The sequence below is a fragment of the Seriola lalandi genome, unplaced genomic scaffold (genome assembly GCF_002814215.2).
Source record: "Seriola lalandi dorsalis isolate HSWRI2012SDOR001 ecotype SW California unplaced genomic scaffold, Sedor1 jcf7180002054336, whole genome shotgun sequence".
Lineage (NCBI taxonomy): Eukaryota > Metazoa > Chordata > Actinopteri > Carangiformes > Carangidae > Seriola > Seriola lalandi.
The window spans coordinates 878,600-906,450 of NW_019524889.1; the positions used below are offsets into that span (position 1 = coordinate 878,600).

At 38.3% G+C, this 27,851-nt stretch overlaps 1 protein-coding gene across 1 annotated transcript in view; it reads left to right on the top strand.

Moving 5' to 3' along the window:
* dnah5 (dynein, axonemal, heavy chain 5) overlaps positions 1-27,851 on the top strand; it is a 96,360-nt gene that overhangs the window by 29,534 nt on the left and 38,975 nt on the right. The window contains exons 37-64 of the mRNA XM_087174306.1: positions 1-101; positions 485-697; positions 1,028-1,252; positions 2,306-2,478; positions 3,666-3,736; positions 4,614-4,721; positions 4,991-5,178; positions 6,219-6,413; positions 7,204-7,338; positions 7,618-7,725; positions 8,245-8,398; positions 9,300-9,446; positions 11,067-11,308; positions 11,670-11,846; positions 12,505-12,709; positions 12,975-13,117; positions 14,345-14,479; positions 14,848-14,970; positions 15,304-15,517; positions 15,768-15,991; positions 16,991-17,189; positions 17,319-17,491; positions 18,099-18,229; positions 20,567-20,720; positions 24,729-24,996; positions 25,887-26,010; positions 26,392-26,499; positions 27,497-27,611. The exon at positions 1-101 is cut by the window's left edge and continues 68 nt beyond it. Coding sequence (XP_087030432.1) covers positions 1-101; positions 485-697; positions 1,028-1,252; positions 2,306-2,478; positions 3,666-3,736; positions 4,614-4,721; positions 4,991-5,178; positions 6,219-6,413; positions 7,204-7,338; positions 7,618-7,725; positions 8,245-8,398; positions 9,300-9,446; positions 11,067-11,308; positions 11,670-11,846; positions 12,505-12,709; positions 12,975-13,117; positions 14,345-14,479; positions 14,848-14,970; positions 15,304-15,517; positions 15,768-15,991; positions 16,991-17,189; positions 17,319-17,491; positions 18,099-18,229; positions 20,567-20,720; positions 24,729-24,996; positions 25,887-26,010; positions 26,392-26,499; positions 27,497-27,611 — 4,553 coding nt within the window. The remainder of the gene's footprint in view (positions 102-484; positions 698-1,027; positions 1,253-2,305; positions 2,479-3,665; positions 3,737-4,613; positions 4,722-4,990; positions 5,179-6,218; positions 6,414-7,203; positions 7,339-7,617; positions 7,726-8,244; positions 8,399-9,299; positions 9,447-11,066; positions 11,309-11,669; positions 11,847-12,504; positions 12,710-12,974; positions 13,118-14,344; positions 14,480-14,847; positions 14,971-15,303; positions 15,518-15,767; positions 15,992-16,990; positions 17,190-17,318; positions 17,492-18,098; positions 18,230-20,566; positions 20,721-24,728; positions 24,997-25,886; positions 26,011-26,391; positions 26,500-27,496; positions 27,612-27,851) is intronic.

A 27,851-nucleotide genomic window follows, 5' to 3' on the forward strand; every position in this document is an offset into this window, starting at 1 on the left:
CCCTGCTGGAGATCCTGGGCCAGGCGTCTGACTCCCACACCATCCAGGCCCACCTTCTCAACGTCTTTGACAACATCAAATGTGTCCGATTCCATGACAAGGTGATTTTTTTTCATCAAGCCACTTACAGTCTCTCATATATAGATAGATAGATGCTTTATTTATCCCCAAGGGGAAAATCATGTGTTTATATTACACATTTGGCCTTTGAACAGGTCAGTGACACAGAACAGTGGCATCTTTCAAACCCTCTGACAGGAGATTTCTTTTTTGCAGTATTGAAATGTCTGGAAAAACAAACAAACAATTGCAACAGACAATAAAATAAAACACAAAGTCATACAAATTAGTTGACTAATCAGAACAGTGTAAGAAAAGAATATACTGTATATACAAATTTAATGAGATTCTTCCCCTTACTTAAGAAGTGATGTAGAATTATCCATCTGTGATTCAAATCAATAAAACATGTAATCTTTTCCAGATATATGACCGTATTCTTGCTGTGTCATCACGGGAGGGGGAGACTGTGGAACTGGAGCGTGCTGTCACAGCAGAGGGGAATGTAGAGGTTTGGCTCAATGCTCTGCTGAAGGAATCCCAGAGGTCTTTGCACTTGGTGATTCGACAGGCTGCCCTGACCATCCAAGACTCAGGCTTCCAGCTCATTGACTTCCTTAATTCCTTCCCTGCTCAGGTAGGCCAGAGTTGGATTCAAAGCAGTAATAGATAGGCCACACTTGGTGTTTGTAGACTAAAGGCTGTGTTTTGAGAGGAAAACATGTTAGAGACATGACATTATATCAACTTCACCAACATAGTGAACCTGTAAAATTAACTTTCCTTGACCATGTGTTGTCCTTAACCTATTTTCTGTATCATCAACTTCGATTTGGTATTCAAGGAAGTACAATACCTTTTTTTTATGGCTCACTCAAGAAAGCAGTGATTACAATTTGAAGTTTCTTCAATACATGTTATCATCATGCAATGATTTGCCTATCAAATATTATTGTTCTTGATCTAGGTGGGCTTGCTAGGTATTCAGATGATGTGGACAAGGGACTCTGAAGAGGCTCTGACCAATGCCCGATATGATCGACGCATCATGGCCAAAACCAACCAGCTCTTCCTGGACCTGCTCAACACACTGATTGACATGACCACAAGAGACCTGGGGTCTGTTGAGAGGACCAAGTATGAAACGCTCATCACCATCCATGTCCACCAGAGGGACATATTTGATGACCTGGTGAGTATGTTGTTGATCATTTGGTAGTACTTTAAACCTTTTGTATGAAAACACAATGAGCAATACCAACAAACTCTTGACAATTTCTGTTCAGTTTATACCTAATCAGAGTTCCCTGGCCAAGATAGTTTTCCTTTTGTTAAACTATATTTGATATTCACATACCCTAGGGTTGGGGTGTCAGAATACCAAATGGTGTTTTCTGCAAAAAGTCAATCTGACAAAAGTTTTCAAAGGTTTTTTTGTATTGGCAGCCAAATGATATTTAGACCTACAGAAAGGGCTGGCTTTGAAGTTTCCCCCTCCAGGCACAGCAAATTGCCTTGCTGGTCTCCAAAGTGAATAGAACAGGTGTGAAGTAACTTTATTTGGACATGTTTTTATCATGATTATTTTACGCACTCATAAGTCGCTGTGGATAAAAGCATCTGCCAAATGAGTAAATATAAGTGTAATTCCCTCATAGCTGTGTTAATTTATTCTTGGTTTCTCTCTACTTTTCTCTTGTCCTGACAATTTTTCCAATTTTTTTTGCTGTCCTCTTCACCTCACTTCCCTCTCCCATAATGTCTCCTGGTGCCCCTCTTCTATCCCATCCCTCTTTATCATCTCCTTTTGTTTCATCTCTCTACTCATCATCCTCCTTATTCTGCCCCCTTTTGACTTGCCTCTTTCCCCCTTCCTTCTCTCCTATCCTTTGCCTTCCTCAAACCTCATATTCATCTCATGGCCTCTCACCTCTTTTGTTTCATCCTCCTTTACCTGCCTCTCAACTTCTTTTTACCTGTAACCTTCCTGTCACCCCATGCCCCCTCATACATCCTGCCCTTCCAACCCGCCTTCCCTCTTTCTTCCTGCTTTTATCTCTCACCTCACATCACCACCTGAACGGTTCCTTTCAATTTTCTATTCTTTGCTTGCCATCTTCTCTCTTACCCTTCTCTCCATCCTTTCATCTTTGTAATCTTCTCTCTCCTCCAACCTCTTTCCCTCTTCTGTTCCCTTCTCTTCGTCCCTCCTCCTCTCACTTGTCCTCACCCTTACTCCCTCCAGTGCCGACTGCATGTCAAAAGCCCCAACGACTTTGAGTGGCTGAAGCAGTGCCGTTTCTACTTCAATGAGGACTCAGACAAGATGATCATCAACATCACAGACGTGGGCTTTGTCTACCAGAATGAATTCTTGGGCTGCACCGAAAGACTCGTCATTACACCGTTGACTGACAGGTAGAGGGCAATACATGAGGGCACACACATGAACACACTCATGAAGGCAGAAATAAAATGTTGGGAATGTTCATTTAAATGTACTGACCAGCAAGCAAACTCAAATGATAAACAGACACGCATTAATAGTCATTTATATTTGGCCCACAATTATCCAACAGCTAACAGTGTTACAAAGTTTGAAAGATGACACAACCTGGGATTAATTGCACAGTCTCATAATAAATGCAGTTTCTATGGTTTACTTATTACTGGACTGCAGGAGGAGTAGGCCCTCTTGCACAGTGTTCATCACCTCTGTCAATGACAGAACATTTGACTGACACAGAGACAGGTGGAGAATCAGACATAGTAAGGGAGGCAGGAGTCCACCAACAACCACTGCCAGTCGTACAGACACAGAGAAAAGGAAATATGACGGAGAGTAAAAAGATGAGGGTAGACAAGGAGGAGGAGATGAGAAGGGACAGCAGCAGGGGGGGAGTTACCAGCAGACATCAGACAGCAGCTCGCCAAAGAAGTGGCATGCCGGCCTTATGACTGAAGGCGCCAAGGCAGTCCTGATTCTCGCTGCCTTTTTTCCCCCGTCTGAAACATTATCTGATTCCTTCTCTTCGGTTATTATGTGATTTGCTGCTTTCCATTCAATCGCTCACTGTTTTTACTAGTTCTATTTCACATTTTCTGTCCTTAATTCTCTCTGCCACTGCGCTAGGTCTGAAAAATGAGTCAAAGTGGAACTGGTACCTCATGAAATCAGAAACATTGATGATTAGAAAAGAATCATTTTTGGAGATTCTTTTTCAATAGCAATAGTCTATTTGTTCTGTATTCTCTGAAGTACTAAAAAAATTGTTGCATGCATAGTTTGCCATGATATTTGACTAGAGGCCAGCTATGCAGTGAAAAGGGAGCACAATCTTTAGCCAGAGGGCCAGGGTCAGGTCCCAGTGTCAGTCATCCTCTCTGCTGAAGGGTCTTTGAGCAAGACACTGAATTCCCATTGGTTTCAGGGGCAGCCCTCTCCTGCTGTGCCTGACCTCCAGCCTCCCTGTGGAGAATCATACCACATTATTTTTATTGTGTGATAAATTGGATGTGAGGGGAATGAAATGCTTTGTGAGAAATCAAATTCTGAACCTTATTATGCCTATGAAATTGAAGTGTGTCTGTGTCTGTTTGCTCAGGTGCTACATCACCTTAGCCCAGGCTCTCGGTATGAGTATGGGTGGAGCCCCTGCTGGTCCAGCAGGAACAGGTAGGACTTTAGAATCTTTTTTAAAATACAGTTTTGTTTTATTTATATTTATTTTGCCCACTTTTGGAATCTGCTCAGTGGTCCCTTCCCTTGTTAGATTAAAGCGGTGATTTCTAACCTGGGGTTTGGGACCTTTCCAAGAGTTTCCAAGATAAATCTCAAGTGTTGTCAAATGATTGATAGGACAGGGAAAAAAAAAAATGTTTTTCCTTTGACACATTTTTATATAGAAGCCCTAAGAGGCGAGTGAAAATTTAAGTGTTTGTTTTTGTAATACTGATTCAAAAGAGGCTCAAGTGCACAACTCCCACAGTCTAAATAGAACTAAAAGCATTCTTTTTTTTTTTTTTTTTTTTTTTTTTTTTTTTTTTTTTACAGGTGATTTTAAATTTTTCCATGTATTCTAAATACAAGGCACATATATTGTGTGTTAGCAAGATATATATAAAATGACTGTCATGTCTGTCTTTTGGCTAGAAATGTGTTTTAATGAGTCTTTCTGCTCCAGAGGCTTTTCGAAGTCAGGTGAGATAGTATGAAAAGCTAAAAAGCCCATGTAATTAGGTCACAGTGAATGAATGGCTTAAAACATGGGACTTTCACTCAGGGGACTCGGGTTTTGTGGATGAAATGAGTATTACAAAAACAGAATACAGGAAAAACCCTGATCAAAAAAAAATAATGCATCCCCCTGCACTTACTCATGCTCACTCCCCCAAAAAACCACAACACTTCAATTTTTTCAACTTTTAATTTTAAGGGATCAGAGGATTAGTTTTAGGAGGCGTTTTGGTATGAGAATTTATTTGCTTTTCTGTTTGCATTTAAATAGTTGCTATTCATTGTAGGATGTGACGAATCTGCCTTTTGTTATTAGGTAAGACTGAGACCACAAAAGATATGGGTCGCTGTCTGGGAAAGTATGTTGTGGTCTTCAACTGTTCTGACCAGATGGACTTCAGAGGCTTGGGGAGAATATTCAAAGGTAAATGTCACAAAGCAATTGGTGCTATCATGTTATGCAAATTGTTATTGCAGATAAAGCAGAAACACAAAAAGCAATGGGATAGAACACTAAAACAGCTAAAAGGTTTGTACACCGCTTAAGAGTTTCAGTATAAGTGAGGACTACAGATTTTTTTTTTTTTTTTTTTTTTTTTTTCATCAATCATAACTAGACAAGGAACAACTGGGTATATTGAATATTTTGAAGTTAAGTCCTACTGCATAAAATTGCATGTGTCTGATTTCCAGGTCTGGCTCAGTCTGGTTCCTGGGGCTGTTTTGACGAGTTCAACCGCATCAATCTCCCGGTTCTGTCTGTGGCAGCCCAGCAGATTGCGATAGTTCTCACCTGCAAGAAGGAACGCCGCAAAAACTTTGTCTTCACTGATGGAGATAATGTGGATATGAACCCTGAGTTTGGTATCTTCCTTACCATGGTTGGTGACACAACAGAACTATAATGTAATGCTTTGCCGTGTTAGGTTGTCTGTTGTAGAAAGTTACATGTAAGAAAGAAGCTGGTTCATGCACCTGGGTACACGAGCCTGTGCGCACAAAGTAACATCACAAGAACCTCTGGTTTTAGTTGCTGGATTTATAGCATGAAGATACAATTAAAATCCAAGAAAACTAGAGAGCATGCAGTATGCTATAAATAATATAATAATTTGAGATATGAGTGTAGCTGAATGAAATCGACCTGGACCATGTCTTACTTGACAAACTAGTTTGTACAATATTCAACACAAGGGTCTGTCTCTTAATAATAATAATAATAATAATAATAATAATAATAATAATAATAATAATAATAATAATAATATTAGCCAGTGTTCATTACCATACTCCTCATACATTAATAGTTGGATCACTTTATCTTCCTGGCACAGTTGCTATCCCATTCATTCCCAGTCATTAAACAGAGAATGGTGCAATAATTCTCCAGCTCCCATGTGGGGAGAGGGGTCAGAACTGTGTGTGTGTAAGTGTGTAAGTGTATGTTATGTCCCTAAAACTGTCCTATGACAAGATAAAGTGTGAGTGAGTAACGCATGCACATATATATGTGTGTATAGAGACAATAGTCAAAGTCAGCCTCTGGGGGGAGGAGGGCTTGAGCTGTGTCCATAGGGATTTAAGTAGCTGAAGGATAGTGTTTTCTATGAACATTAGTGATGATCCAGTATTGTATTTTTTTAACAAATTTTTTTGTAGTTTGTAGATTTTGGTGTACAACCATCATGAGTAAATACAAAGAGACTCTGCAGGCAATGTACATCGATGTGTTGTAAATTTTACAAATTGCATAAACTTGCTTTTTTGTACTTATTTGATGCATTAATTGAAACAGTATAATCTGATATTTAAATGTTCTATGTAATACAATATTCAATGTTACATTGTCTTCATAAAACTTCATAAAAAAGTGTGCCTATTTTCATCCCATTTAAAACTCCTCTTCTGCTTTTATAATCAGAACCCGGGTTATGCAGGTCGCCAGGAGCTTCCGGAGAACTTGAAGATCAACTTCCGCTCTGTGGCAATGATGGTTCCTGACCGTCAGATCATTATAAGGGTAAAACTGGCAAGTTGTGGGTTTATAGACAACATGGAGCTGGCCCGCAAGTTCTTCACTCTTTACAAGCTGTGTGAGGAGCAACTTTCCAAACAGGTAAAGAATGTCTCACATGATTAGAAACTATATACTTTGGTATTTTTCTGGTTTGTTATTAGACTTTTAAATTTTAAAACCTTACTTCAGCTTTTGGTAACTTCCCTATCACACTTTTTTTCTATTTACAGTATTTCAGTTGCTTCATTTATTGGGTGGATTGCAGTAGATACAATGCAAAGGCACAACAAGGCCAAAAATACTGAATATGGAGAAAAGAGTAATTTTATTCACACTCATATAAACTGTAAGTATTAAGTGATAAAGCCAAGCTTTGGGTCACTACACCTTTGAGGGAATCCTAGGGCTTCTCATGGTATCAAATTGAGCACATCTGTACCTTGTCATGCAGGTACAAATGGAAAATGCAGTTCACAATTATAGTTCTTAAGATCCAAAACAAAAGCTGTGTCCCCATTTGAAGGAAAGGGTTAAGGTTAGGGTAAGTCTCCAGGAATTGTGGTGTAAATGTAATCTATGTAATGTTCTTATACGTGTGTGTGTGTGAGAGAGGGTGAGAGAGATCTTTAAACGGATGCTAAGGTTTAAAAGTCACTATTAGTGCCTGCAGTGGAGAGCATCACAATTACTAGTCTGTGATTCATTCATTTTCTTATCAACTGCATTATTATTTAATTGTGGTGTGAGTATCATTGAAATACTAAATGTTTAAAAGCTTCTTGCCGAGGCTTGCAGCAAAGGGAGAATAGAGAAAAGGCTGGTTTGCAAACTTATTAGGATGAATCCAGTGATATCAAAGTAAATCAAACTGTTCTCTCTGACTGCCCAGGTTCACTATGATTTTGGCCTACGGAACATCCTGTCAGTTCTGCGAACACTGGGAGCAGCCAAGCGAGCCAACCCCAGTGACACAGAGTCCACCATCGTCATGAGGGTCCTCAGGGACATGAATCTCTCCAAACTGGTCAGCCTAGAATAGAATAAAATATAGCATCCGATAGATAATCTTAATATTGCAAAACAAAATTGGAGACTAGACTAGAACAACCAAGTTGAATTTCTTTCAATACATTTTCATGAGCTGATAATAGCAAAAAAGAGTAAATTATTGATTTGATAACACATAAAATAATCACAACAGAGCAGACAGTTTCATTAGATAGATTTAAGATGAATTATTCTGTTTTTTTGTGTGGGTTTTTGCTAACTTGGGTCACTGGTTATGCATTTCTGCGTTTGTTAGATTGATGAGGATGAGCCGCTCTTCCTGAGCTTAATTGAGGACCTCTTCCCAGGAATCCAACTAGATAAAGCAGGCTACCCTGAGCTAGAGGCTGCCATTGACAAACAGGTAGGAGGGAGTGAGGGATGAGTTTGTCTATGCCAGAGAAATTCAATGGGATAGAGGGATGGGATGAATACAGAGGGAGTGAGTGAAGAAGGAGAGGAAAAAGTAAAGCCAGGCAGAAGACTGGACTGTAAGACCATTGTATCTTTAATGTCACTCCTAACCGCCTCAAGATACAGCACCCAAAGGGATATGAATGGTGTCATTTACCATTTGTCAAGGACCTAACCTAAGTAACTGTGGTGAATAGTGCAGAGAAAATACAAAGTAAGAGATAAAGTAAAATTTTAGGTCTTTAGATTATATTTGCCATCATCTATCCATTAATGAATGCTTGTCTTTGTATCTCCGTATGTATCTTCTTTAAATATGTGTGCACCTGTATGTAATTATCATACAGTATAATGTGCTGTTTTAACAGTATCATTCCAGATCATGTCACTGTACTTTGTATACATACATGGTTATTCTGTCAAATATAATAGCACTGCAGATGTATTTACTATAATTATATTCCCTCAGGTTGAGGATGCAGGTCTTATCAGTCACCTTCCTTGGAAGCTGAAGATAATCCAGCTGTTTGAGACTCAGAGGGTCCGGCACGGCATGATGGCCCTGGGTCCCAGTGGGGCCGGAAAGACAACTTGTATACACACACTGATGAGAGCTATGACAGGTAGGGTTTCATGCATGTTTTGGGATGTACAGTACTGTACAAACAGTTTAGGTACTTTAGATGTCTAGATTCCTATCCCAACATGCAGTACCATCAGGGAGGCATCTGATTGGTCCCAGATTCACCCTGCAGCATGAGACATTAACTTCAAACATACAACCAGAGTCATAAAGAACTATATTCAGAGACAACAAGCACAAGGAGTCCTGCAACAGCCAGCCCTGATCTCAACATCGAGTCAGTCTGGGATTACATGAACAGACTGAAGACACTGACACAGCCTGAATCCACAGAACTGTGGCAAGATGTTTGGAACAACCTATCTGCCAAGTTCCGTGAAAAACTGTACCACTACATCAAATATTGATTTTATGCAAATATTGATTTGATGTAGGGTTTTTTTTTTTTTATGTTTACTGCACTTTCTATTAAGTTAACTGATAAAGAAAAGAGAGGATGCTTTCAAAAATAATGCCATGAATAGTATTTTTATTTTAGTGCCTGAAACCTCTGCACAGTACTATATGTTCAGAACTTGAAACTTGGGGTGACATGATAGCCGAGTGGTTAGAGTGCATACCAAATGGGTATAAAATCCCTCAGTGACAGATCACTGGTTTGTCTCTGCATGTCATTCCCATTCTCACTCCCTCTGCATTTCCTGTCTCACTCCGCTGCTGTCAAATAAAGGCGCCCGAAAAATAACTCAAATTAAACCAAAACTTGAAACTTGTTTGTCTGTGTGAAAGAGAGACAAAGGCAGACACTGAAGAATCATCTTTTCTGCCATTAAACTTGACATGCCACCTCACAAATCATTGTGCAAATATTGTTCTTTGTGTTCATCTTGTTGTATTAATAAAATTTTATGTGTTAGATTTACCTACCTTTCTTCTCCCAGAGTGTGGTCAGCCTCACAGAGAGATGCGCATGAACCCCAAAGCCATTACAGCCCCTCAGATGTTTGGTCGCCTGGACGTGGCCACAAACGACTGGACTGATGGCATCTTCTCTACGCTGTGGAGGAAAACACTGAGAGCAAAGAAAGGTCAGAAAAGTTCATCACTCAGTATTGGTTTCATTCCTGGAGGTGAGATGAGATGACATTAATTAACTTTAAATTATAACTGATTATAAATGACCATTTGTTGCAGTTCATGTAAATGAACTAATAATCCTCAGAAATATTTAATTAGCATTATGTCATAACAGCATCCTCTCTGCTAAGTTAATATAAAAGAGAGAGAGAAAACGTGAGAGGAATCCCTCCTGTTTCAAGAATTGGTTCCTCAAATTATTAATTGGTATTAAAATCTATGATATTTCTTTTATTTTTCCTATGAGAACTTTGGGAAAACCAGTTATGTTATTACATTGCAGAGAAGTTTAAATATCTTGGGACATCCTTGCATCCGTAGTTCAAAGCGGCACCAACAGCTGTTTTATCTTTCTACTCAGTCCTATGCCTACACACGTCATTAATAATGTATGTGTGCATTGGGCTGAATATACATTATGTGTTTGCTTTTATGTGTCAAAATATGCATCTGATGTATTCAGTATGTGCTGTTATGCATATCTTTGAACAGGATGCATTCCTTATGTCTGTAAATTGCCTTTGTGCAGCTGTTTGCTGTTCATGCTGTTGATTTGTGCACTTGTTTCTTTGAGCGGACAGGAATCCAGTGTAGAAAGGTAAATGATGTGACAGAGCTAAAACTCCAGAGTGATATATTCTACAAGGAAAATAAATGCCCTGTGAAAATACAATAGATTTGCATTGTAATACAGGTGCAGCAACAGATTCCTGAGCCTTATCTATTTTAATAACTTGGGTAGAACTGATGGCTCGTGTACATGTAAGCAGTCATATTAGTAATGAATTATTATGACTTTGTTCAAGAGTCCTTTTGTTTAGTACCAGAGAAATCAGGTCAGTGATCACGGAGCAACATTACTCATCTGCATCAGACCAAATGTCTAGTAATCTCACATCAGCATGAGCCACATTCATTACTGACCAGCAGCTGTACTGTGTGATTTTTACTGACATGGAAAATAAGGGAAGACACGTAGAATGTACCTAAACAAACGGTTTTTATTTAACAGAATTTAGTTTTTACTTAACTAAGGTAACAAAAATGGCATTTTCAACAAATAAGGCTGGCAGGTGGAACAAGCGCCAGACTAACAAAAAAATACTGAATTAACTGAACAGAAAATCAAAACTCAAACAGAAGACAATATGGTGCAAAGGAGGAGGGAGCCTCCTCAGTGCCAGGATGTATAGGTCTTTTATAATCTATGTGGAGGACAGTGGCGAACTGCGTCCACTTCCCTGATAACCTCCAGCTCCACCTAACCAGGAACCTGCAACATTAAAATACAGGACACACAACACGGCAACAACACGTATAAACCCTGGTAGAGGCCTTAGGGCCGTCACAAAACAGTTTCAGCTCTGCTGTTCCTTGCAAAATAATGACTAATGACAAAACAGACACAGCAGTTCACCTCAACTATATCTATTGTAAAAAGAGCAACCTTGTTTATGCATTAAATATTCTTTTCATTTTGCTGAATAGCAAATTATAGTTTTGAGCATTAGGTCACACATACAGTATCATACTCATACCCATGTAAACAAAAACAATGTTTTCTCTCTCAGGGGAGCACATCTGGATAGTCCTGGATGGACCAGTCGATGCCATCTGGATTGAGAACCTAAACTCTGTGTTGGATGACAACAGAACTCTTACTCTGGCAAATGGAGACCGTATACCCATGGCCCCAAACTGTAAGGTGGTTTTTGAGCCACATAATATCGACAATGCCTCTCCAGCCACTGTCTCACGCAATGGAATGGTGTTCATGAGCTCATCTGTGCTCAGCTGGAGCCCCATACTGGAGGTGAATAAACTAAATAAACGCTTTTTGCTCCACCATTATTAGAAAAATGTTTTTTTATGGTATGATATATTGTAGTCATAACTGCTAAATAACATCTTCGTTACTACACAGTGAATTCTTTCAGTGTGGATCTATCCTTTGAATGGATGTTAGCATTATAGACATGAAAATGCCTGAAAGGGGAAATAATTAGATAGTCCAGATTCCTGCAAGAAAAATAGTTTTCAGTTGTGTTGGTTCAGAGGATTTAACATTTTTGCTACACTACATCTGAATGCTATAAATAAACAACATATAACTGGGCCACAGAACCTTTTCATGTAATCTTAACTAACTGCTGTGATGTGCTTGCTACTCTCAGGGCTGGTTGAAGAAACGCTCCCCTCAGGAGGCAGAGGTGCTGAGGGAGCTCTTCTCTTCCTCTTTTTCTGAGCTCTACCGCTTCAGTGTGCAGTCCCTAGAGTTCAAGATGGACATGCTAGAGGCATTTGTCATCATGCAGTGCATCAACATGCTGCAGGGACTCATACCACCTAAGGTAATGTTACAACTAGTCTGACTCCACTTATACAGCACTTACTGTATATTTTAATGGTGAAGATGTTAATCCATCCTGCCAAGATGAAATGGCTACGGCAGTAAAAGATTAAATTTATATCGATAGAAGACAATAAATCACACAGACCCCCCCCCCCCAAAAAAAAAAACAAAAAAAAAACACCTATTTAAATTCAGAAGGATAGCGAATTTGACACCACCAGCAGAACTACTTTGCTATAAAAACATTAACAAGCAGAAATAAATTCTGTTTTTATCTCGTACCTTCTTAAGTTGATTGGTGTTAGAGCCGTCATTACAACTGAAGTGATGTTCATTAGTAATGATTAGTTAATACATCACTCAATGGTTAAGTAGCTTTATTTTAGATGCAAGAATTGTTTTTCCCTTGAATTCAGTACCATTTTGGAGGGCCTGGGAAACTTTGCATTCCCCCGTTGACACTACCTTGTAGGCAAACATTTTGACCTGTTACGGGTACTTTGATACATGCTGATAGGCTTTGACCTATTTTTTGTGTTCAAGCCAATAAAACTTATAAAAAGTGAGAACTGACATATGCAAAATTTTAAAAATATTTTTCTTTCTTACTATTGATGTACTCCCCTCTTCTTTTACATTTGGTTGTTACTCTACAGGAGCAATGTGGTGACATATCCAGAGAGCACTTGGAGCGGCTGTATGTCTTTGCCCTGATGTGGAGCATTGGAGCCTTACTTGAACTGGCTGACCGGAGGAGGATGGATATCTGGCTTAGAGCGAATGACAGTATCCATCTGAATTTGCCAGAGATTTCTTGTGACAGCGAGGATACCATGTTTGACTACCATGTCACAGCAGATGGTATGCATGGATTGATAAACAGATGTTATCACCTGTTGAGTAGCTGCCAGGGAATATCAAAGCTGTTACTTGACAAGTAGAATTAGGCCTCATGTTGCACTTTAATTTGGCAGCAGGTGTAGGTTTATCACATCATACAATGACATGAGAAAATATTTCTCCAATTGGAAAACAGCCTGGAAGCATCATCATATCGTCATATTATGTGCTTATTTCTACACCATGGTTTATCTGTTTAATGTATGCTCATTTTTCCTACTTCAAGGTCAGTGGATCCACTGGAGCACCAGAGTGGAGGAATATGTTTATCCATCTGAAATCACCCCAGAGTACAGCTCCATCTTGGTCCCCAATGTGGACAATGTTAGAACAGACTTCCTAATTCACACCATCGCAAAGCAGGGCAAGGTGAGGTTTGTGTGTGTGTGTGTGTGTGTGTGTATGTATATATGTATGTGTGTATATATATATATATATATATATATATATATATGTGTATATGTATATATATATATATGTGTGTGTACGGGTCCCTCTTTACAGCTTTTTTAAGCCTTATGATAAAGTTTTAGAGAGGGTAGAGCCCATTTAATCTCTTCTCAATGTATAATGCTTCATTTATTCCTGACACACACAAATGCACACAATTCAGATCAATAACATGGCAGAATGGATGGATGCAGCATGGCTCTGCTCAAAGACCAATGACCTTAAAATACTGTGGTCAATACTCTACTTAAAAGCCCATAAAATGCTCCACCACGTGGCATTCATCATATTGCCTGTGTGTGCATATGCGTGTGTGTAAGTGTCATTAGATTTATAATGCCACTAGAGGAAACTGGGGAGCTTCTGTATGCTGGTGTGTTTGTAAAGAAATGGTTTGTGTGGGGATGAGATTTCATTAGCTTCCATTCATTCTGGAAGCTCCTTCAATTCTATTTATTTTTTACAAGGTACATTTAATTTTCTTTTTTTTCCCCAGAGGCTGATCGGTTTATATTGTGAATAGAATGTACTGATTTGAGAAAAAGGTTATTTCATAAGTTCAACTGTAATAAATGTCCATGATATCAGTAGCTTTTATGGCTGGTACACAGACAATAAACTCATACAGCATTATTTTTAATTAGCTTCAACTTCTTTGTCTGTTACCACAGGCTTTACCATTAACAATCATTTGGGATCAGATGAGAAGATGTAATACTCCCAAAGGCAAACTGGTCTTAGACTGAAGCTTTATAGTGTTATCAGATTTGTTAGCTCTTATTCACAGTGCTTTCTGAGATTTTAACTCGTCGCTATACACAAGGAGTCAAAACCAATTTGTGGTAGTCATAATGAATAATTGACAGTGATTACTAATCACTGAAGTTCAGGCCCTTTTCAAACAAGTGTATTAAAGTTCACAATTGTGTACTTAAAAATGTCTCCTTCTTATCGTATTTCTTCGTCTTGGCTGCTTTTTCTGATATCTATTGACCTTTGAGTATATACAGCATCTCCTTTGTTATGCTACTGCCATTTAGAAGTTTTTAACGCTTGGAAATTGCATTAAGATTGGAGAGCAAATTTAGCAGATTTTTGTCTTGTATGAAAGTTTAGCCTGATTAAAAAGACTATACATTTTTCTAGGCCGTTTTGCTGATTGGAGAGCAAGGAACAGCCAAGACTGTTATCATCAAAGGCTACATGTCAAAGTATGATCCTGAGACCCATATTGGCAAGAGTCTCAACTTCTCTTCTGCTACCACACCACTCATGTTCCAGGTAAAGCAGAACCATCAATCTACAGTCCTGTTCATTTAGATTCAGCAGCTCATTGTACCACTCTTTGCAGTTTTATCTGACAGTGAAAGCTCTACATCTGCGTTGACTCGTCTTGGATTATCATGAACTTGTGAAGTCATATTGATCAGTGTCTGGTCTGATGAATAATGTGCAGGCTGGAGGAAAGAACACTGTCTTTTTTTCTGTACATGGCTAAGCTGCCCATTGATCAAGCTGTCAAATTGGATTATGTCTGAGTGGAACTTAATAGATCCTTCCTCTGTCTTTGTCTTTCCCTCACTTTTTTATCTTTTTCGCCACCATGTGTTGTCTTATTTTTTTCTTTGCCTCCCCTGTTTCTCTTTTAGAGGACAGTTGAGAGCTATGTGGATAAGAGGATGGGGACCACATATGGACCCCCTGCAGGGAAGAAAATGTCCATTTTCATTGATGATATCAACATGCCTGTCATCAACGAGTGGGGAGACCAGGTTTCGGATGATATTAACATCATTAACATAACAGGATGACAACACATAACTTATCCCTTTTAAGTATATACATGTATTTGAATTAATGATAGGACTCTCATTTTGTCTCTCTGGCCTGGAAAACCATGAAAGATCATTTAAAACAAAGCATTATTAAGTTCAAGTCATTTTTAATGAATTAAATTTTAGGCAGTTTATAAATTACGTCATTAAAATGTGTAAAATTAAAGTTAAATCAACTCATGCTAACAGCAAGGGTGTGCACTAACATGAACTGATAACAAATAAAAGTCCTTTTGGTTTAAGCTCTTACCGTTTTGCCCTCCATCATAGGTGACTAATGAGATAGTCCGGCAGCTGATGGAGCAGAATGGGTTCTTCAATCTGGAGAAGCCGGGAGAATTCACCAATATTGTGGATGTTCAGTTCCTGGCAGCTATGATCCATCCAGGAGGAGGACGTAATGACATCCCACAGAGATTGAAAAGGCAGTTCTCCATCTTTAACTGTACTCTGCCCTCTAATTCCTCCATAGACAAGATATTTGGTGAGTAAAAACAGTGTAACAGTGCAGTAGAATCAAGACATAGTGATAAGACAGTGTCATCTTGCTAAAATACTACTAATACTGTAGTGAGATAAGGACTAATAATGAAAAGCATTTTATTTGCAATTTAAGTAATTCATGTTAGTATTTCTTGCTACAATAATGAACTGATAAATGTGGGCTCAAATTTTAATTTCATTACCCACACAGTATGCACAGTATCTATGCTTTGGTCACTTTATTGCTCTAGGCGTGATTGGTGAGGGCCACTTCTGTGCACGCCGTGGTTTCATTGAGGAAGTCCGGAGCACCGTGCCCTGCCTGGTGTCTCTGACTCGCCATCTCTGGCAGTTGACCAAGGTCAAGATGCTTCCAACGCCTGCTAAGTTCCATTACATCTTCAACCTGAGGGATTTGTCCAGGGTGTGGCAAGGCATGCTCAATACCAGCGCTGAGGTGGTCAACTCTGTCCCGGTGAGAAGATTTAGGCAGTGTTCACTTAACTTACCCTGATCCTTAAAATATCATGTTATTAAGAAAATGGTTAACATGACTAGATTTGAGATATGCAGAGTTTTTACAAGAATTAATGAACATTAAAAATATTTCAGGCAGGGACAGTATTGCAGTGAAAGCAGTGAAAGGGGATGACTACTGGCAGTGCTTTGTTGTATCTAAAGTAAATTGAAACTTCACAATAACAGTGGTCTGGTTGTGTGTGTGTGTGTGTGTGAAGTACAAAAAAGTAGTGTATAGTAGCATAGCAAAATGTGGTGCAGAATACTGTGTAATACAGCAGAATAGCATAGCGAGCCTGATGATCAACCCCCTTTCTTATCTAGTAGAGTCACTATGTGAGTACATGATATATTGCAATATAATATAGATACAATACTGGAGAGGGGATAGAAATGTTTTTTTGGTTTGTAAGAATGAAATGGGGGAAAAAAATCAACATCCGAAATTCTGGCATTGCAAGCTGAATTCTTGCTGAGGTGGCTAACTCTCTGTTGGTTTGTGGCTGCACTGAATAATAGAATAAAATGAAATATATCTTTTACCTCAGGCTGCCCAGAGTCTAGGCAAACATGCTCGACATAACTGCTGAGGCAGCCAACTCAACTCAGAAGACCTGAACTACAGTAGACAAGACTTAGAGTAAACTAAACCACTCAAACAAAATACTGGGGTATAAAATATAAATACAACTTTCCCAGGCTTTTATTTTATGGTGAGGTGCTGTATGTGCGGATTTCTACAATCAATAGACGTAATCAATGTCTGGCTTAATGAATTTTTGCTCATCTAAATCTTTTTTACCTCGTCATCAAACTCATACAATGAATCCACTAAAGAATGAAAGTTTCTCCATTATCACCACACCTGTCATTCTGGCTTGTAGGTAGCTGATAGACTGATAGACTGACCTTACTTGCTTGAAGGACAGCACTAATACATGAAAATAATTTCCAGGTGTTGCTGGCGTTGTGGAAGCACGAGTGCAAACGTGTGATAGCTGACAGATTTACCATGCCTGAGGACGTTGAGTGGTTTGACCAGTCTTTGGCAAAGCTGGTAGAGGAAGAGCTGGGCGAGGAGCACAAAAACATAGTGGATTATGAAGTAGACAGATACTTTGTTGACTTCCTACGAGACGCACCCGAGGCTACAGGTACTGATTAATCAACATGAAACATCTGGAGACAAGACTAGACAATGTCAGCAGTGCTGTTGTTTTCTCTTACAAATACTTTGCTATTTTACTGTGATCATTTTAATTTAGAATATTCTTTTCTGACAGGGGAGGAGCCAGAAGATTCAGACTTTGATTTGCCCAAGGTCTACGAGCCTATCGAATCATTTGAGAGTTTGAAAGACCGTCTGAACATGTTCCTGAGCCATTACAATGAGAGCATCAGGGGTACTGGCATGGACATGGTCTTCTTTCAGGATGCTATGATACATCTGGTCAAGGTATTCTACAGAAGTGTTGCTTTTATGATTTAGCTAAAGTAAAGAAATTGTACTATTAGCAGAAAACTATATGATGTGACAAAATGGAACAAAAAGTATTGTAAAATGGTAAGTGTATATATACTTTTTGAATTTCGTAAATTAAAGTGTACATAAAAAGTCACACTCAGCCAAACTCAAGACAAACACAGAGACAGAGCCTTGAGATATTACTAGCTTATGGAATTGTTATGGCTGAGGTGTTACCAAGCAAATAGCTACACATCTAGTAGAGACAGACACCTCTTTGGAGTTCCGTCTCTGGCTATGCAACAAACATATGTATAAAAATGTCCTTTTTTTAATTGAATGGTCAAGGTTCTTAAATTTGGAAGTCTTCTGATATTCGTAGACCACCTTCAAGCCCAAAAATATTCTGCCAGTTTTACTTTACAACTTGATTGTAGGAGCTTTCATGTTTTCTTGCTTTTACTCACTTGCACTCAAAAATTGTCCTTCTCTGTCTCCCTTGCTGTTTTATTTCCCTGGTTCTCACACACAAATTGTCACACATATATGAACTTTATTCATCCTAGTTTTTAGTGTGTGTCTGGTTTTGTTTGCGTAGGTGTCTAGAATAATCCGGACACCTGGAGGTAATGCCTTGTTGGTGGGTGTCGGGGGATCAGGCAAACAGAGCCTGACCAGACTGGCCTCATTCATAGCTGGATACAGGATCTTCCAGATCACTCTTACACGGTAATGCTCAGTACAGTGGGTCTATGTGCACACAGTTGATGTTTAAGCTTGTACACACACACACACACACACACACACACACACACACACACACACACACACACACACACACACACACCCACCACCACATAGTTGTTATCCATATACACTAACCATATCTTACTTCTAACCTGCTGATGATATCAAGTCATAAAACAGTTGCAGTAACACCTAAGGTTAATGCCAGCACACATTTTATTGGATCATTAAGATGTACAACATGTATTTTCCTTGGATAAGATTTCCTTAATAATTTCATGTAAGCTGTAAAAAGGATGATTGGCAAGTGCTCGATTTCACTCTGGCATCATCATGAACACATCCCTCAAAAATGCTCCACACTGGGCTGTCATTGATCATTCTTTCAATTTTCAGACTTAAACAGCTGCTTTGGAAAAGTAAAATTTCTCCTTAATTATCCTTAAAAATTGGCTCTGAATATATATGAGGCAAGAAATATGCTTTGCTTTTTTCGCAAGAGCATCAATCTTTATTGTAGCTACAATAAATGTTGTTTATGGTCCATGAGTTTGAAATGATACCGAGTCACTTTGCATTTAAAACTTTACCCATAGTGTGCTGGCTCAAAGAACTCTCGTGGATATCTTCAGACTAAAGTTCAGACATTGCTTAGCTAACCTGCAATACCATCTATTTTCAGTTTGAATTATTATATTATTATAATCATATGTCAGGCCCCAGCTATTTCTCAAACATAGTATCATTCCTTTTTGAATTAGGTTAAACTTGAAACAGATATTTTGTTGTTTTGTTATGACCAAAGGGCTGCAGGTCTCTTCACTTGTCCTGGTCTCTGCAGATATTAAATCACCATAGAAAAACAAATATACCCAGTAGATAATAAATCAAAACCAACATACTCTGTTTTTACAGAACATGAATAAATTCTGTCTCAGCTCTGACATTTGAGAAAGATTCCTCATTCATCTTCCAGGAGCTGCAATAAGCATGTATTAATAATTAGGATGAATTAGATTGATATTGATTGTATAATATCTTTACAGCTCTGGCCCCTCATTGAACAATGAACTATGAGTCTCTTCCGTGTAGTTGATTCACCTTTGCTTCAACTGTCCTGTTTCTCTGATTGTTCTGTCCTAAACTTTGTATGCCTCATTGTTTGGCCTCTCTCTCGCTCTCCCAACCTGTCAAATGTTTTTCTCTCTCAGTCCCTGTGTGCATTTGTTGCCATCATATTTCCCATCTGCTCTTTTCCTAACAGGTTTTAATGTTTGGTATTAATATGAATGGGCTTTGTGTTTCTCCTATTGGTTTCACAGGCCTCTGGAGAAAACAGGCACCCCGATTATGTCACCCTGCCTTCTTTTTTTCTCTGCTGTCTCTTTTCTCTAACACTCAGACTGTTGCCTTTCACATGCACATCCAGTATAGTTATGTCTCTTTTACACATGCAGTCTCTTTCTGTGCAATGTAAACTTTCTCATTACTCTCATGTGAACTAGCCCTATAAACTCTGCCATCCTAACTCTGTCATTCTCTTGCTCGATATGTATCTTTTTCTTTGATTTTTCTCCCATATTTTCATGCAATTAATTCCATCCATTGATCTTCCATTTTTACACTCTTGTTTATTTTTAATTTCCCTCTCTAAAATTCATTCAACTTCACAAACACAAAAAAAGGAGGCACATTCAAAAACAAAAAACTAGGACACTGTTTGCTTCTTTACCACATTTCAAATCAGAAATCTGTCACTGTTCATATTTTTCTTTTTAATACTTCAACTAGTAAAACCACCCACAACTTGAAAATCCAAATGGCACCTGTCAGTGTTAGCACACAGCTCCATTACAATGCAATGATTAAATGTTTTGCCCTTTCACTGTTTTGATTCGAGCACACAATATATTCATATCCAAAGTCGGTTTTGCAGATTACTGTTGTTGCATAATTTGATCATAGACATTTATGTAATGATCTTAATTATCATATTGGTTAAAGATTTTTAGGTCAGATTTATATGTTACAGATATAGATTAATGTCATTTTTAAAGGCTCTATCTATGCAAAGTGAATGCACTGAGCTGTTACTTCCCACAGCAATGCAATGCCGTCACAAAAAAAAAGTACATCACTCCCAACTCAAACATCATTCACATATTCCAATTTATTCAAACCCTCACACTGTATACACTCACTCACCCACACACCGTTTTCCTGCCCCCCCAACCCTCCCCCCGTCAGTTTTGTTTCATATAACAATAACAGAGAGAGGAAAAAAAGTAAATTTATCTTATGCATTCTGTTTTTTACCAGCTCATACAACACAGCCAACCTGATGGATGACTTGAAGGGCTTGTACAGAACAGCTGGCCAGCATGGGAAAGGCATCAGCTTCATCTTCACTGACAACGAAATCAAAGACGAGTCTTTCCTCGAGTATATGAACAATGTCCTGTCATCTGGAGAGGTCAGGAGTGCACATATGGAAAAAAGACACACAATCACACACATGTATGCATGTTTAACTTAGATTTAATGTAAAATATACAGTTATGAATGTGTGAAATGCATATTACAAGATATTCAGAAGCAGCTGATTTTCCTGGCCATAGATTCTAAGAGTCAATTCAAGAGTTCAATTTATGACGTGCCCTGACAGCAACAGGTCCCCTTTGATTTGGTGCTCTCAGGTAGGAAGAAAAAGTTGCAATAGTACAAATATAAAATGGTGACCACATGAGCAGCTTTCTAGACTAAACATTACATTTGTGGGACACAAAAAACAATGTTTACAATGTTTCAGGACCAAGACAAAGTGAAACCCTGGTCTTAGTCAAAAAGTCACACCCAAATTTTGGGCATGGTTGGTGGTCAAGCCATTAGCTATTGTTTGATGTTACTGTAAATGGTGTCAGAAGGCCAAATGGAAACATAGAATAAGCACTACTGATTCTACAAAATCGATTTAATAATGATGTGATCAAGTAAATATTCCTCAGCACATGCCTTAAACATGTATAGCATCATATCACATACATATTAAGTGTTGCTTATTGGTAGAGTTTGTCAGAATAATATAGGAAATGGGAAACATCCTATCTTCGGCTAAATACATGAATAAGAGTGGTAGAAAATGATGGATTATCTCTTTCTCCCATTGCACTAATGTGCCTCTGATTTATTATGTTTTAATAAATGCACTGTTACGTCTGTGTTTTGATGATCAACACAAACACATAACCTACTGTGGTTACACACTGGTGTTGCCTACCGTGCTGCATTAAATCAAATACTTAAATTCATATTATCTCCAAAAGCCTTAATTATACTTTTGTTGTGTTGCTGAAACTGACAGCTTGCAATCACCTTTGAGTGAAATAAACATGATATGACCGGGATACCAAAGCAGTGACAACACAGAGAAAAGAGACAACCATGTAGTCTATACTATATGGATTATGAGCAGTGCAGTTTATCTTAATTCAAACAAATCAAAAAGCAAATTGCATTTTCCTTCTCAATAGGTTAGCATTTCACAATTATTTTGTCATCAGTTTAGATGTAATGAATTGAAGCTGTAACTGACAGAAGAGACTGATACACCTAGGTCTTTTCTGTACTGCAGCACTCTGCACTGTAGCTGCAGAATGGGTTTTTTTCCTGTATTACTCTCTAACAGCAGCGATAGCAGCAGGTAGCTTCAAGGTCAAGTGCCACTGTTTGCACATTTCTCTACGGCAGTCCCAGAATTATCCACTGTATTGGATGCAGTAGCTGTGGTGTAACTGGGGCAAACAAAGCATTTCCACAGCACTTTTCTCAGATCTTACTTTCTTCTCCTCTTACAATTTTCACTGTACTCTTCCTCCTCCAAACCTTTGTTTTTTGTGATGTCTCTTCCTCTCAATGTCTGTTTTTTCCCTCTGGCTTTTCTCCTGTTCTGTCTCCTCCATCTTCTCTTGTTCCCCCTCCTTCCCTTCCCCATCCTCCATTTATTCTACTCTTCATTGTTGTCTTCTTTGTCTCTTCCTCTTCCCCTCCTCCTTCTTCTCCTGTACCTCAAAGCACATTCTACTATTGCATTAGGCCAGGTGTCGTATTCAACAGATGCTGTACTCAACACATTTTATGGTGTGGGTTTCCATTTATAATTAAATATTATGTTACACATGCCACTGTCAAGCTGTTTAAATTATATACAGTATCTCACCCCAGTTATTTCTCCATCAGGCTGCTACTTCTACTGTAATGCTGCTCTGTGCTGATATACTGTAGGAGTCTTGCTTCCTTTTATCCCTCTCTTCCCAGCTCCCACTGCTTAGATGTTTATGTTGTGAAGAGATATAATGATGTTCTAATCAAGTTAATGCGAAGACAGCAACAAGCTGTGAAAACAGGCCCTGTTTAACAGTTGTTTTTTTCCAATTGCTAACGCACATTTCTCAGTGCTGACTTGACCTTTTAAAAAATCTTCTCACAGTCAGCAACTTCAGCAGTCAATTGCTCTTTATGAAGAATACTACGGAGATTAAGAATCTTAGAATTATTCTTATCTTAAAATAAGATTAAAAATTTTAGAGTATAAATTAACCTACTACTACCAAAGAAAGAAATAATTAGTCATTGGGCTAATAATTAGTCAGAAAGATAATTGTAAAGATAGGGAGAAAAATGGTTTTAAAGAATATTTAATATCGTTGTTGCTGTGATGAGCTCTCATTGTTTGATTTTACACCTGCCAATCAGTCTGTATCCTTATTTTCTTCTTCCTTTCTCCTTTGTACTGGTCCCCTCACATGAACATCACATGATGACTGGTGGGCACTTCAATGGATACACACATGTAAACACTGGACTTTCCCTTCTTCTTCTGCCAGTATTATAATATTGCTTATACTGCAATACCGCTTTTATTGAAAAAGGCACAAGCACTGTCATTGCTAGACTTAAGACTAGTTCTTAATTTGTGCTTAACTTTGCTTTAAGCTAGAGCCAAATTGATCATAGCAGACCATGCTAGTTATACTTTATCTTCCACACTACTATGCATGATATACAATGCAGAAAGTTTTGCTACATTTTCATTATCATTATTCATTCTCAAGTTTTTTTCTCTGTTGTTTCAGTTATGTTCAATATTTATTAATATAGAGCATATCAGTTCATCAACACTATGGGCAGCCGATGTAACACAAATCCCTGCATGTGCAATTACTTTAACTGATTTCTGATTCTTTGCTCTTCTTCAATCCTCATCCATTTCCTTCTGCTCATTCTCTTTTCTAATCTTCCTTTGTTTTATCATGCTCTCTCTGGCTCCTCATGGTAGCATCTCTATCCACCACCTCCACCTGCTCCTCTCCCACCCTTTCTCTACCTCCCTGGCTGGATGAAAATTTAAGCAGCAGCTGCTTTATCAGGGGAGGTAAATAGAAGTGGGGACCAGGGGAGAGTGGTGTCTGTGTTGCGGTGTTATTTATTTTAGGTGAGAGGTTTGTGTACTGTTTGTGTATGTTGGAGAGAGAGAGAGAAGTTTGTGTTGCAGACGTGTTAGGATGACTGTGTGTGAGAGACAGTGACTGTGGTGACGGGGATGAGAAACAAAAAGGAAGAGCGAACTGTTAGTGTGAGGTTGTTGTTTATGTGAGAGAAACCAGCAGATGGTTAGAGACATGGTGCTTCTAACTACAACACCCCAGATAGCAAACAGCAGTTTTTTTTTTTTTTTTGCACCATGAGGTTTAAGTAGTACAGAGAAAATGAGGGAGGCCTCAACAAGTGCTTGTAGCTTTGTGCCTAACCAATCAAAAGATAAAAAAGCCCATATTTAATTTAAATCATCTTCTATTCCCAGTTAAAATCCAGCTATCCAAGCTAAGAAAATATAAATCAATCATTTCCTGCAGCTGCTTCACAGTAAACATCATCATTAGTTTTACTTACCAGCTGCTTAGCAATTAAATATCAACTTTACTTTTGTGATAAAGGGAAATCACAAGGAAATTAAGAGGTCAAGCAAATGTCAGAGGTGACAAAAGTTAGAGGGAGAAATTGGAAAGTTTAGTATGTGATAAAATATATTTTTTGGACTTTTAATTCCAAAATAGGAATTGAAAATCATCAGTATTTAAAGTGTTGAATAGAAAAATGTTTTAATTCTATTGTTGAAATTGTTTACCACTCTAAACATACAGTGGTTATATTTATACCTGAACTAAAAGTAACATCTATATACATAAAAAAAAAAAAAAAAAAAAAAAAAAAAAAAAAAAAAAGGTGAAACAGTTCTGTGTTCCATTAATTAACACAGTCCAATGAATATTTCCGATACTAACAAAGATTAACTTATCATGTAGAAAGGTTGCTCACCTTTAATATACACACATACTCACACACACTAATAGATGGGTAGATCATCAATTAAGACATTATTGTGACAGAAATGCCATAAATACATGTGTGTTTCTGTCCTCAGGTATCCAACTTGTTTGCTCGTGATGAAATTGACGAGATCCTCAGTGATCTCATCCCCGTTATGAAGCGAGAGTCTCCCAGGCGACCACCGACCAATGAAAACCTGTACGAGTATTTCATGTCCCGAGTCCGACATAATCTTCATGTTGTTCTGTGCTTCTCACCTGTTGGAGAAAAGTTCCGCAACCGGGCATTAAAGTTTCCAGCATTGATATCTGGCTGCACTATGGACTGGTTCAGTCGCTGGCCAAAGGACGCTCTTGTTGCAGGTACGTTTCACAGACAAATTTGATTTAAATTGATATGATTTGCCTATCTAATGGTAACATTTGTTGCCCATTATTTACAGTGCTTCATCCTTGTATTCTACAGTACCTTCTGTTTAGAGTGGCTACTGTTATTTATTTTTTCTTGATGCTGTAAAGTCAGATTTAACTGGGATATATAACACTCATTTATCAGTTTAACTATCTTGTCCTTGTGCTTTAATTACTGAAAGTCAGAACAAAACTAGAAATTTTCAAATGGTCTTGTCTAGATGACTGGAATGTGGAAATTGCAGCAGTAAATCCCAGCAGCATGACTACAGTTGTCTATCATTGTTCTCTTCTTAATCTTGTTGTGTTGCTTAATGCGTTGTTTTAATCACACTGATATACTGTAAATCATAATTTGAGTTTTCATGCACATACATTAGACAAAATAAGTCTTAATTTTTCTTAGCAATTGTAAATCAGTGCAGCTCATTTTGTCCTGAAAAACCAATCTCTTTCAGCACATCTGTTGGAGGCACTGTCAGTTTGCTTTTAGAAAATGGGTTGTGAAAATGTCAATATTTTCCAATTATCTCCTCCTGCTCTTTCCTTCTGTTTCCATTCCACAGTTTGTTGAATCCATCGGGAATATGGCATAGATGTTATAGTAATAGATGTACAAAAGCCAGTAATCCATATTGTCCCACAGTAATTCCAGTGTGGAAAACAAATCAGTTAGAATTTCTTAGTGTGTCAGTGTATTTAGTGGTAAATAAAGTTGGATATGTTTAAAATTTCCAATCTGGTTTCTGTAACCATTTTTCACTCTCCACTGTGTGTTTTCCTCCAATTAATTCCCTTCTTCTCCATCTCTCTGTCATTCATCTTCCTCCATCTTCCTTTAGTTTCAGAGCACTTCCTGTCTGTCTATGACATCGACTGTTCACCCCAGGTCAAAAGTGAGGTAGTTCAGTGCATGGGCTCCTTCCAGGATGGTGTGGCAGAGAAATGTGTGGACTACTTCCAGCGGTATAGTATTTTATTACATCTATGACTTTATTAGAAAGCTGATAGCAGATAGATGACAGAAAATTAGGGGAGAGAGAGATTGGATGTGACATGCAATCGCTGTCCATGATTTGGGGTCATTCTTGTTAATGGTCAGCACCATAACCACTAGGCCACCAGGGCAGCCCAAAATGTGTTTTTCAATATGATTTTAGGCCCAAGTGTGCACCAGAGAAATCTCTTTTTGAAAGACTTTCAGCATAAAGGTCATATTGATTACTAGTAACAGGATAAATAAAAGTTATACTAAATGTTAGTAGTTAAGGTTCAATCATTGTGCTGATGACTCTCCTTTTTAAAATTATATGAAATTAACCCTGTGTAATCTATTTTGAAACCTAGATACCGACGCTCCACCCATGTCACACCCAAGTCCTACCTGTCCTTCATTCAGGGCTACAAGTCCATCTATAAGGAGAAGAGGTCTGAAGTCCAGACCCTTGCCAACAGGTAAACAGACTTAAAGGAATAATTGAATTGTTTGCAATTGCATGTACTGGAGCCCTTCTTTTTTCCTTTTTCCACATTTTTCCATGTCACTTTCTAATGGTAATTCACTGACAGAGGTGAGTGACTTTTTTCATGTTTGCAAAAACCAGCAGCTAAAATGGGTTGGGAATCAATACCTCAACTGTTGCACATACTGTCTACATCTCTTACAGTTAATTAAAGTTGGATTGTATAAGACTTGTGTTTAATAAATGATAGATGAATAAAGTTGTTGAATCTTATATCTGTAGTACAGTCTTCCTCTAAGTCAGTTATACTCTTGACTAGTCACTAGTAATTAGGCATGATTAGTGTATGTGCTGGAAAAATAACATCTGTTTTCACTGGCAGATTTTCAAAAACTGTATCACAGATTGACCCTAATCTTAGTCAATAGTTATTGACTATGGCAGATGACACATTATTAAGATGCATCCTAATGAAGTAAGTGTTCATCAAAGGGGGCAGTCCAGAACTACCAGTTATGAGTTATTTTTTTTAGATGAGGGGATACAGCATAAACTACAGCATTAAATCACATACCACATCTGAGAAATACATAAAATGGCTGTGCTCCTTTTGTCATGATTTTGAACCCATGTCAGCTCATCAGTTTTTCCCTGAGTCTTCCAAAATTTAATGGCAGCTCTTGAAAGGATATCATTACATTTAGAATTCTGAGCAGACACATGGTATGAAGCGACCAAGGATGAAAAGCGTTTTCCTGTTAAATAATGTGCAAGTATTTTCACCACCTGGTGTCCAGTAGATGAAAGATTCAGTCAGAATGACATGTAGTTCATCTTGAATGTTTTGTAGATATTTACAACAAGCAGGGACCCCAGGTGTAGACATGCAGATACTGATTAGATAGTCTGGCATATAGTAGCAAGGAGGAAGATTTATGCTGGAATTGCATGCAGCTTAAGTGATGATGTTAAACATTTCGCCTGTTTAGGATGAACACAGGTCTCCAGAAACTGAAGGAGGCATCGGAGTCTGTAGCAGCACTCAGCAAGGAGCTGGAGGTGAAAGAGAAGGAGCTACAGGTTGCTAATGACAAGGCTGATATGGTAGGTTTCAGGCAGGAGGGTGATTTTATTTATTTTTCTGTGTACATGTGGGCATGCATGTGTATGTTTAGGTTCAGAAAGTGTCTCTAGAAGTACAGTACATACTCTATGCTTTCTCACTCTTGGCCTTTTTAGTTGGCTTAGAATTTCACTAACATTTGAAAATGAATTAATCAAGTGGAGATTTTGAATTAAAACAGCAACACAGTCCATAATTAACTTGCAATGTCACACAGTATT